At 44.1% G+C, this 11,821-nt stretch overlaps 2 protein-coding genes across 2 annotated transcripts in view; both read right to left on the bottom strand.

Annotated features, from left to right (window-relative positions):
• LOC118339680 (kinesin heavy chain-like) overlaps positions 1-4,762 on the bottom strand; it is a 20,395-nt gene extending 15,633 nt beyond the window's left edge. The window contains exons 1-4 of the mRNA XM_035677380.1: positions 4,302-4,762; positions 2,255-2,342; positions 1,096-1,169; positions 406-510 (exon numbers count right to left, since the gene is read on the bottom strand). Of these exons, the coding sequence (XP_035533273.1) occupies positions 406-510; positions 1,096-1,169; positions 2,255-2,342; positions 4,302-4,427 (393 nt within the window). The 5' untranslated portion in view covers positions 4,428-4,762. The remainder of the gene's footprint in view (positions 1-405; positions 511-1,095; positions 1,170-2,254; positions 2,343-4,301) is intronic.
• Positions 4,763-6,251: 1,489 nt separating this feature from the next.
• Positions 6,252-11,458, bottom strand: LOC118339877 (methyl-CpG-binding domain protein 5-like; the record flags this gene model as incomplete). Its single annotated transcript, XM_035677676.1, is given in 5 exon segments — positions 6,252-9,362; positions 9,456-9,531; positions 9,650-9,723; positions 10,063-11,139; positions 11,241-11,458. Coding segments are annotated over 5 exon segments (1,508 nt in total), but the record flags the coding sequence as incomplete, so codon positions are not given.
• Positions 11,459-11,821: the final 363 nt, after the last annotated feature.

Raw genomic sequence — 11,821 nt, 5'->3', positions numbered from 1 at the left:
ACATAACTTAAATGTTCTAATTTTCTAAATTGCAGATTTTATTGTGTGGGACCTACAAGAAATTTGGGATATTTAATTTATTTATGCATGTAAAAATGTGTCCGCAACACACAGAAATGTCTTTGTCACTCTGTGAAGTGGGTTAAGATCTTCAATACAACTCAAACTCCATCATTTTGTACATATTTCCAATGAAACCACACAAGTTTTCTGAATTTGGTAACTATATCATCTTTAATTCATCATTAGAAACCAGTAAAATTACAGGAGGTTTATGTTTTTAAACTGTTAAAAACACAAGATCGAGACTTGAGACTTCCAAGGCCCAAAAGGTGAATTAGGAATCAGTATTACAGCTGCTGCAGTTGTTTGTTTTTCTGAGGCTTGAACTTGTGTTGTTTTTACCTTGATGTGAAACTCGAGGTTCTCGTCCATGGAGTAGATGTGGTCAAAGATGTCGTGGGAGATGCGAGGGATGATTCCCATCAGCTGGGGGTCGTGCAGTTTGCCCTGAACACAGCAACGGATATTGATGTTTTAATGCTTTCCAATGTTTGCTGAACTTTGAAAGCTGCTCGAGGGGAGTTTTCAGAGCAAAATCAGGGCTCAAAGGTGGAATTAAAACTTCATATAAAGAGTTCTTTTCATCAGACACTCACAGATCACATCAGAGAATTAAAAAGAGGCTTTAGGTTGCTGTCTTGCTTGGATTAGTGAAGCAATGATGCCAAATCCTGATCTCCTTTGAGTGCTGTTGCAGAGTCCGCCTGTGCCAAGAATTATTTTTCCACTCGAAATGTACAACAAAAACAGTCTTTGAACGCATCAGTGTTTGCAGAAGTTTAACCTTCCTGGTACAAGACGCTGTCTGCTATCTCGCTTTTTTTTGACTCCTTGAATCTCAGCCGGCGTACGAGCAGGACTGGGTTTAGAGTTTGTGGTAAGTCTGTTACACAATGCCTGCTGAGCTCTAATCCTCTGATTGGAGCTCAAAGTAAAGGTCACTTGCAGCCTTTAGATAGTGACTGTGGGATTTATTGATTGGTGGATGAGAGTCAAAAGTCAGCGGTAGAATGGACTGAATGAGTCTCTCACCTCCATGGTGTGCGTCTTCCCAGAGGACGTCTGTCCGTAAGCGAAGATGGTCCCGTTGTAACCGCCCAGCACATCTGGAACATCACGAAAAATACAATTATTTGTAAAAGCAAATATCTAATGTGTATAAATAACTCCTATAAATGCTATTGCTATTAATATCACAGTATTTATTTCCCCCTATAAGTATTAATGTTGCTTCCAATACAATTATTGCTTTTATTATCAGAGCCAATACTGCTATCACAGAACAAGTCCTCAAATAAAGTCCAAGTCAAGTATCAAATCCTCAAACCAAGTCCTCAAGTCTTCAAATCAGGTCCAAGTCAAAGATTGTTACATAGCTGGCACCGAGTCATCTCAATGCAGAGGCCTGATGATAAAATATTCCGTCTGTTTATTACATTTTCTGAGATTTTCCCAGGGCAGGGCGACGCTGACACTAATGTTTCTGCTTTAGAATTCAGGTGCAGAGAGTTGGGTCTGAAGTGAGTCAAGTTTCAGAGCAGTCAAACATTAATGTCACTAAACAGATTCAGGCACTTTATTTAGCAGTTATTTGTCCCTGATATGCAACTGAATTTGATCATGTAACAATATCATCATTAGTAAAAATCAATATTTCCATTTTCAGCTTTTATTTATTTCTTAGCTGTGAAGGACCTGGGGATGTAAACATTTCAGCTTCACAAGCAACACAAACTATTAGTCTTTGAAAGCAGCATTTTCAGAATAAAGTCTCCTCAAAACATCGTAAGTACTTCAGGATTTGTCAGGTTTTCTCTGTAAGCAGACGTGTTGCTTACTACATTATTACATTATTAATTGCAAACACTACAGATACAGAACCTGAGGCAATCCCCCTGTCAAAGTTATGTTTCCTACTGAAACTGAGACAGCTTAATTTAGGATCCTACCTGTACCTCATCAAACGTCTGTGTCTCCCAGGATATCTCTAATCTACAGCTCTGACTTCTACCATCACTACTACTGCTATTTCTAATCTAAAATCTGTTAAATAACCAACATCAAGCAGCTCAAACGACACAGACGACAGCAGCAGTGATGTTTCTCTTCTCTGGAGGACAGATGAAGTGTGTGTGTGTGTGCAGTGCATACAGATACACAACAGACCACGGTTACAGAACGACATTCGTACCTTTCACTATCTGTTTGGCACACTGGTCGTACACTTGCTCCTGTGACGTGTTGGGAGGCAGCACGCGGTCGAACGCGTAGGGTTTATTCTGTTTCAAACCAACACAGGACACATTAGAGACTGCAGTACATCACATACAAAGCATACAAATAAAGGACCCGCATCCTGAAACAAAGCAGGATGGGGCGAACCTTTGCACCACTTTGAGAAAACATCACATTATTTCTCCACTTGTGCAAATGTGGAAGAGAAATAATGATTATTCCTGGTGTTTTGACTTGAATACGACTTAAGGACTCGTTAAAGTGCAGGACATCAATGTGACAAAAGCAAACGTGTTTTGGAAAAAGTTTCTTTCTGTATTGATTCATTAAAAGCAGTTCTGTCGATGTTTATCAAGAGAAAAATAATGAAACAAGCTGCCAGGATTATCTAAAAATCAATCAATCAATTAAAAGATGGTAGATTGGATGCATTTGTTTGGTGTATATCTACTCTGTTTTATTCTAATTCAACAAAGTATATGAATTAAAGCTGCATGTGTCATGTTCTACATTTGTTTAAACAAATCCTGCATGCAGGATCTGAAACTTTCTCATGTTCAGACAATATAAGATGCTTGTTTCTATCTCTACGGTGTTGTAAAATTGGACGTCCTGTCGCTGTGAATGCTCCAGTAGCTTCCAGGACCTTCGGGTGTGACCATCCATCACTCCTGCTGCCCTTGTCCAAACCACTGACTCTGTCTCTCAGGGGGTAAAAGCCTCATTGCTGTGAAAAGCCGCTCTCAGCACTTGGAGGCAGCAGCAGCAGCAGCAGCACTCTGGCTCTCTCTGAACTAGAGATAAAGCAGAGAAACCACTGACACGAACAGTATCGGAGTGCACGGACACAGTTGGGCGGCTCAGTAATCTGTTTCTGCAGTTTGATTGATGGCACGAGGCGGTGACGAGCAGTTTGTGTTTCTGGGCGATAATGCAGCTGAATGAATAATGCAGGAGGTGCAGGCCGCTGATGGTCAACTGTACAGAACATTATGCAGATTTTAGGTGCTGAGCCCGACCGAGGACTTCTATTTTTATGCCATGACTTTGCTTTTCTTGTTTTTTTCAGATGTAATTATTATGCTGGACTAGAATGAAGCATTACTCCCTGTATATAAAGACTTTTTCGGACTGCTTTCTCCATATTTTGGAGAAACTGTGTCACCCACAGTGTTAAGCTATCCGGGTTAGCTCCACCCACCTGAAATTCCACAGTGTAGAAAACAAACACAAGGCCTAAAAGATGCTCTAAAGCAAGTGGCCTCATATCTGTGTGGTTAAACACAGTATTGACGCTGCTGAATCAGCACATTTCATAATGGTGAGTCAGTGTAAGTGTAACCTCTGACCCCTGACCTCCTGTTTTAATATATTTTCTCTTTTTCTCCCGCACACACGTTTATGACGGTGTTAAAGTTTAATTTTAAGGTTTTTTTTTACTAAATGTTTATATCATCATCACAGGAAACGCATCACAGCTGAGCTGGCTCCTGATTGGCTCGTAAAGAACGACTTAAATCTGAAATAAACGTCCTTTTTTAATCCTTTGTGCTGTTTATCTCCCTATAATATGATGGTATTTAATACAAAGTATATTCTAGACTCGTGTGTTTCTATAATATATGTAAACACATACCAATCTCCATGTTATTGTTTGTCTCTGGACAGTTTTATATGATTATTATTATTAATCTATTATAAATAATGCATTACTAGTAGCAGCCTGTCCTGCAGCAGCTACATTAAGCAGAGTTTGTGTTATATTCTGTTTTTATTTGTTTAACTTTACCACTGACTGCCTGTAGTTTCATCCTTTATATCAGCTGTGTGGAGCTTTATGTGCCATCGGATGTTCTGTACAGGCTCACTGCGCACTTGGCACCAGAGCCTGCCTGCAGAGCTTCAGGTGACTTTCTTCCTCTAAACACTGCAGTGTTTGTGTTCTCAGCTCCACACAGACATCATCAACAACAACAACAACAACAAGGAGAGGACAGACTTGCCGTTATGACCACGGTGTCGTCGTCTTTGAATTTGGGGATGTATTTGTCTCCTCGGTTGATTTCGGCCTCGTTCAGCGGCCTGAAGCGACACATCACTCTCACCCCGCACTCCGACGCATCCATCATGTCTGCTGCTGGCACTGTTCACCAAACACTGCGGGGAAGGAGCGCACAGCAGGCCGGGAGACAGCCGATGGAGCGGTCTATTGTAAGCAAGGGTGGTGCCCAAAGTGAGGTTCGGGGATCACCAGCGCGGCCTTGATGAGCGTCCCTGCGTCCCGGGCCGAGTGAGAGTTCAGGATGGACTAAAACAGAGACTCAAACCATTATTGGCAACCAAACCGGTTCCCGGGGGGGTGAGGCGTCGGGGTTTCCGCGTTTTATCCACGCAGGAAAGTTTAGGGACGTCCGATGCGCAACGCGTCCTTCATCCGAGCCGAATATCTCCGGGACTCTTCGGCTGCGCCTTCGGCTGCGCCATGGCCAAACCGGATCAACCGCAGCGCTGCGTGCCGGTGCGGAGCTCAGACGTCGGTGTGCGGGGGTGGGAGTGGGGTTGGGGGGGGGCACCGACAGTCGAGCACACGGTTGGACCGATGTGTGTGTTCCTCAGCGGCGGGGGGAGACTCGGAGGGTGCTGCCCGGTGTGCGGAGAGAGAGAGCCCGGAGAGGATGCGCAGAGACAAACCGCATCGTCCTGACTTGCAAGAAATGCGCGCTCCCGGCACGATGCTGCGGCGCGCGCCCGTGCCCTGCATCAGCACCATCGCTGAGCTGCTGCTCGCGTGCACGCGCACAGAAACCCCTGCATTCATTACTGATGAATCCTCCTTCTGATAAACTGCTTAATACTCCTGTTTCACACGATCAATACAACATAAACTGACAAATAATAATGTTTTATTATAGATTCATAATTATACACTCAATATAAAACTACATTATTCCAAATAACTGACATTAAGATGACTTTTATTGTGAAAAGTAAAAGAATATTCACTGGTTCAACACTACTTTGGTGTATAGCAGCTTTTTAAGGCGAGGTATCAGGTACAAACAGCAATGAGCGGTTGAATTAGTTGATTAGGATGATATAATTTCTTATTATAACAACTGCATTCATAAATAACTCGTTTTAAACTGTCAAAAAGCTGCTTGTGTCCTGTTTAATGGCTCACACACACACACACACACACACACAGAGTCAGGAGTGTGTGCCTGTTCTCACACGACCTTCATCAGCAGAGTGAAACATTCATTTTGGACAAAGTGTATCTTTTTATTGGATTTAAAATATACATTTCTATTATTTTATTTTATAGGAAATTCAGGCTTTTGTTTCCAGCATCAGAGAGAGTCTGAGCTTATTTAAGTTTTATGAAAAACTTCACAATTCAGAATCTACAGTGAATAATATCTGTATCACCTTTCCAAACATTATGTCGTCCTTTTATTCTCTCCATTCCCAGGTTGAGGATGCTGTGTGCTCTCCTATCTGCCCACTAGAGGTCAGTGTGCAACAAGAAACAGACTTTAAGACGTTCACGTCTTTAACTCAGATTTATAACTCAAATAAACCAACTTTTTAAAATGTAGAATAAATACTAAAGTGAGAAACACGAGGAGGAAACAAGAACGAGGGAGCATAAACACACGTTACACAGGGAGTTATTCAAGTAAGAGTGACCATGTTTTTAATATCTTAAACATCTGTGCAACATTGCCCAAAATGTTACATCACTGCATGACCTGTAATGTTTCACAATATTTACAAAAAAAAAATGCTGCTTACATCAAACCATTAAAAAAAGTCCAAACAATCTCAAAATAATGGACTCTGACAAACTATCCCTAACCCACATTAATGCGAAAAGAAAAAAAGAAACGAGAAATCAAGTGCACATCATACTTCACGCAAGTCTATTTTTTGTCAAGTATATATTAGTGAGAAAATATATACTTAATTACAAGTTGAAAAAATAAAATACTGACAACTAAAAAGGGTGGAAGAGGAAAAGAGGGAAATTAGATTCAGAAAGCAGAAACAATCACACTCACCTCAAAAACTCACACACACACAGGCACACAATCACAGGCGGGAGGAGGAGAAAATAGACTGCACAGATCACCTCAAACACAAAAATGCTTTGAACTCTTGACCACAAATAACATGAAACTGATAGAACAGATTCATAACACATGGGTTCCCAACCTGAGACCGGGTTCCTGCATGTCATTGCACAAAAAAAACGAGGGGGCGTTTTGGGAGGAAGAGGCAGAATGAACTTTACCAAAAAATAATTAAAATAAAAAAAGAGCTCGTGTTTTCTCGACGCCGAACGTTTCGGAGGTTTTTAAAAAAGTGTGCGCTGAAAAAAGGCGGGAACATTTTCTTCAACATTTTCTTCAACATTTGCCCGAACTCGAAATCTTTTGGAAATGTGGTTGGATGTGGAAGGACGCTCCTATAAAGTCTCATATTCACCTTTAAATACTGATATTGTTTGACGTTGCTACAAGTTTAGGGACTTTTTTTATTTTCAAAATGTCCTTGAGTTTTTTCAGTGAGCACACAGCAAAAGAAAACAGAAAAAGGTTTGAAATTAGTGAGAGATCTTCAGAAAATACAGTACAACTTCTTCAAAGTGTGCACACATCAACAAAATAAGATTTAATTGTTTACGTGGCTGTAGTTGGTAGTTTGAGGCCCCTCCTTTATGCATCAGGTACGTATCTACGGTAGTGTTTCCACGTTTTACTGAGTGACAAAGAAGATAATCTCTTTATAAAGTAGTGTATTGTCGGGTCTTTCTTGCTATAAAAGCAGAAAAGTTCAAGTCATTTGCGGCGTTTTTAGTAAAACTTTATTCGTTGAGGGTGAATTACAAATTAAAATTAAATTTGTAAAGAAGAAAAAAAAAGAGGTAAAGCTACAAATAAATTACTACTTCATGGCTCTTAGGTTCGGACATCTGAAAAAAAGATGAATATTGTTCCCAAAGAACTTCTTTTTGTGGTTTTTTTTTTTTGAGAACAGCCCGAGCTGTCGAAGGTGTGAACGCGAAGAAAAAGGTCTCAAACAATCGAGAGATGCAGCGCTGCTGAGCTGTTGATCCTTGCCATCAATTGGTATATTGCACTTGATAAATGTGGAGTTAATTCAGCTTGTTGTTGGTTTTGATTCGGAGGTGAAGCTAAGACTGATCAAGTGTTTGAAACTTCCACAGCTCGTGGCGTTAAAACTGCATTTATTCCCGACACAAACGCTTTCTGAAGATGTGCATATTCATAAATAGTGTGGTCCTGTAGGTTTCCTTTAACCAAGAAATCCACGACACAACGTGTAACAAAAATAAGTCGATCAGAAAGCCTCGCTGTAAAAAAGAGAAGTGTTATCTGCAATGCTCACTTTTTAAATAAAAGGGAACACGACCTTAATGAATACATGATCTATTCACGGTTAAAAAAAACATACATATACACATATAAGGCTTGAGTTCTCAACTCTTGGTAGTATTATTGCCATCTAGCATATTTGTAAAGCTTAAAATAAATATGGAGTACTGTACATAAATAATTTACATCAAAAAAAGGCAAAAACAAACAAACAAACAAAAAACAAACAAGGCCCCTAAATGAGAAATGCTTCCACCGCTCTTTAAAACCGAGTTAGTGTTCCTCTTGATAATCTAGACTGCGCCTCTGAGGTCGGTTACTCTACCTAAAGCTATAGTCCAAAACGTCTAACATCACTGTACAAAACGAGCACGAGAACATGATCACAACAGGCAGAGGACAGAACTCGTCAGTGCAGCCTATTCTGGTTGTAGTTGAAGGAGAAATCCACCCAAACACTCTTTGTACTGGTTTCTGTTGCATTGTGGGAGCCCGGCGTGGCGTTTAGTGTTTGTGAGAGAGGGGGCCGTGTTTTAAAAACATTTAATACTGACGTTGAACAGTAACAAAGAGGAGGAATCCTTAACGCAGCGGGAAGCCGTGAGCTTATTTTTGATCATATTACGCAAACTTCAAAGGGATCTGAAGGTTAAAAGAGTTCTTCTGCTGTCGTTTGACTGACGGTCGAAGTCTTTCTGGGAAATATTCACCCAAAACTGCAAATTATTACGACACAAAAGTGCCTGAAGGTGGATTTTTCTTTCAAAAACACGGCAGGAAAGCAACGACGGACACTGATTCTCCAAAATGTGGTGGTTTTGATGAAGATTACTCGTTACTTTCTGCTGGTAAAGTTCATTCTGGTCCCCCCGCCCCCTCCCCAATACAAATGAACACTGGTTTGAAGTTGACTTTCATAATGGAGAACTCATATACTCATGCATATTCCACTGCTGTTCCCTTACAAACAAAAACAGAAACAAAACAAACAGAAAAACAGCACGTCTTACAGTTCCTCATATAAAAGCTTTAGGCTGTATTCTTATTTAATCTATGCATGCGGCCGTATGCAACCGCATTTCTGAATAGAAACCAAGACATTGGTACACTTCTGCTTTGTTTTTGTACAATAAAAGATAAAATGTGCATTAGGTATGCTTGTACATGACATTGTACAATATTTACATACAATTCTTAATAGCATGAAATTTCAGGATTATCTATATACATATTGAAAATGTATCAGAAATATTTGGACTGTCTATTTTTCTTAAATATGTAAGGTAATGCTTGTAGCTTTTTTTTTTTTTGTTTGTTTTACTATCTTATACTAGAAAAAAATAGTTAATTCAGTGAGCTGTAGACAAATTGCAACTGTTTTTGACGTTTTTCTCCATTTTTTTTCCTTTTCGTTATTTTTTTCCTACAGTTAAAACTGTGTTGGTGAATCTCCAGCACCTTCTGTGGTCAGTCGTTAAGTCAAGTTGATGTACCACTGAAAGTCCACGTGTAGCACCTGTTAGAGAGCTCAGATCGCATCAAGGCGGAACGGACGAAGTCTCCGAAGGCTTTGAGGACGTTCTGCGGCCGACACATTCAATGTTATCTGGATATCTTCCTCCTCTTGGGCTTGGGGAGCTTCACCTGACGATCCCTCGACGGGATCTGACGGCAGACGGACAGAAGCGTTACGCCGACGGCTGACAGGCGGGTGGGTTAGTTAAAAGCGACACTGTGTGTGTGTGTGTAAATACTCACTGTGCCCGACATCTTATCCAGCTCGCTCATGGCCTCGTGGATAGCAGCTTCCAGGTGATTATTCAGTTTCCCCGGTCTGTTGGACGACATTTACGTGTCACATTGTTTGAGCTTTACTGTAAACGTTCAGCTGATCTTTAGAATAAACCTCTTGAGTTCATAGAAACAACAAGAAGGCGGGCGGGTTTACTTACTTCAGGCCTCTTTTGGCGGCTCGGTCAAGTGCCTCTAAGTCGTGCGTTAGTGTTTTTAGCTTCTCTGGTTCTACCTGATGGAGACAAAACAAAACAGAGTGCATTCAAGAGCAGAATTTCCCTCCAACCACCGACAGATGGTGAAGTTGTTGCACTGTACAGTCGTCGGCAGTAAGACGGTGTCAGTCCATCCGGTGGACAGGAACGCTCGCTTCTTTCCTTCGGAGGTTTCCAGCTGGGGAAAACTCGGTTACAGTCAAACAATTTATTCCTTCAACTTCACTTTCTGGCAGGAATAATCTGCTGGACTCTACAAAACCTTTAATACGGTTTTTACAGGGAACATTTCTGCTCTGAAATCAGCTCGTCTGGCTGGTAAAACACTGACAGGTGGTCACAGACGGGTTCCTCACCTTGGCCTGCTCCCGCAGCTGCATAGCGGCGCTGTGCACTTGTTCGTCCCCGGCCAGCTTGGCAGGCCAAGGCGGGAAGCCCTTCAGCTGGCTCCAGACCAGCTCCCCCACGTTGAAAGTCCTGGACCGGTAGTGAAGCAGCTCTGAGGAGGGCGAGTCCGGCTGCCGCAGGTCCTCCTCGCTGCTCAGGCTCTTTGTGTCCGAGGGGCTGGGCGCCATACCGTTGAAGTGTCCGTTGTAGTGGCTGTAGTCTTTGGCGGTGGCCAGCGGGCCCTCCAGGCTGGTGGAGGAGCTCGGAGACTGGTCGTCCCCCGTCAGCTCCTGCCGCGGGGGCCCCAGGACTTCTCCGTAACCCCGGGTGTTAAAGTGAGGCGTGGCGCCGTTGATGTGGGCGCAGCGCTCCACCGTTTGCTCCAGACGCTCCTTGTAGTTCGCTGGCGTCCGGCTGCAGTTGTTGAAGCGGTAGCCGTCGTCCAGAAACGCCTTGTCGTGAGCCATGGCCAGAGCGTGGTCGACGGGGCCGTCGCCGGGCGCCAGGCCGACGGGCCGCTCCATGCAGGGGCTACTCCTCACGTGGGTGGAGCACTCCAGGAACTCCTCGCCTCCCCAGGCGCTGCTGTTGTTGCTGTGAGTGTCGAAGCCGCCTCCGTGCTCCCCGTCCCACTGCCCTCTGGGAGTCCCGCAGCCCGGAGAACGGAAGTAGTCGTTGGCCTCGTGGCCGTCTGGAGTTCTCTTCCCCGGATCCATGTTCTTCTGAGCCCGTCCCGGCCTCACCTGCCGCGCTCTGGACTGCGGCGGTAACGCCTCCCCCTCCGGGTGCCCGTGCAGGACTGTGCTAACTGCTTTCGGGAGGCTGACCGGCTCCCCTATAGAGGCAGTGAAGGCACTCATGGCGCTGAGGGCGGGCACCGGACTCGCCTGCGTGGTCCCGCTCACCGTGGTGGTTATGGTAACATGCATGCCCTTACTGGCGGCGTCCACCACGGCTCTGTAGATGGCGTCCACCGACTCTGGGCCTCTGTCGGGGCCCGCTGGAGGCCCCTCGCTCTGGGGCTGTGGGTGCGACAACATCCCCTGCTGTGGAAACAACAACAACAACAACAACAACAACATGACGAGACGCGTTTTTTTTGGTGAAACGAAACGCTAAATGTTGGAAACGTGACGTGAATGCACACCTGGTAGTTCTGGTAGAGGCAGGCCATGGAGCCGGCGTTGGCGTTGCTGCCGTCGGCGTACGGTGGGTTGTCAGAGAAGTGCTGCGGCCCCTGGTAGGCTGGGTGGGACACGCCCGGCTGCATGCCCTGGTGGACCTGCTGCTGGTACATCGGACCTCCGCCGGGGTTGACGTGTGGCTGCAGGCCGCCCAGACCGCAGCCGAGAGACGAGGGAGCTCCTGTAACACAGTCAGGACACACACAATGAAGCAACTGTAACATGTCGCTTAAAAATACATAATCGGACTATTAGACGTATTATATGAAACCCTCGGGCGAAGTGAAACAAACCTTCGTTAAGAGACTTTCACAATAAAAGAAACAGTTGCACGTTAACAGTCTGTTGCGCTCAGAACGAACGGACGCCGCCCCGAAGCGTGGGACCGGCACGACGTGTGCGACACACATCAAGGCCGCAGATGTATCAGTGAGCGGAGAGAAAGAAGCCCGGCAGCAGCGTTGCAGACAAAGCCGAAGCAAAACACAGAATCCGAGACCCTGAGAGAGAGTGTGTGTGTGTGTGTGTGTGTGTGACTGTGTGT

The sequence above is a fragment of the Morone saxatilis genome, unplaced genomic scaffold (assembly GCF_004916995.1).
Source record: "Morone saxatilis isolate NCDOM2014 unplaced genomic scaffold, NCSU_SB_2.0 Contig6, whole genome shotgun sequence".
Lineage (NCBI taxonomy): Eukaryota > Metazoa > Chordata > Actinopteri > Moronidae > Morone > Morone saxatilis.
The sequence above is the reverse complement of the archived record's forward strand: the minus strand, read 5'-3'. Positions and strand labels throughout refer to the sequence as shown.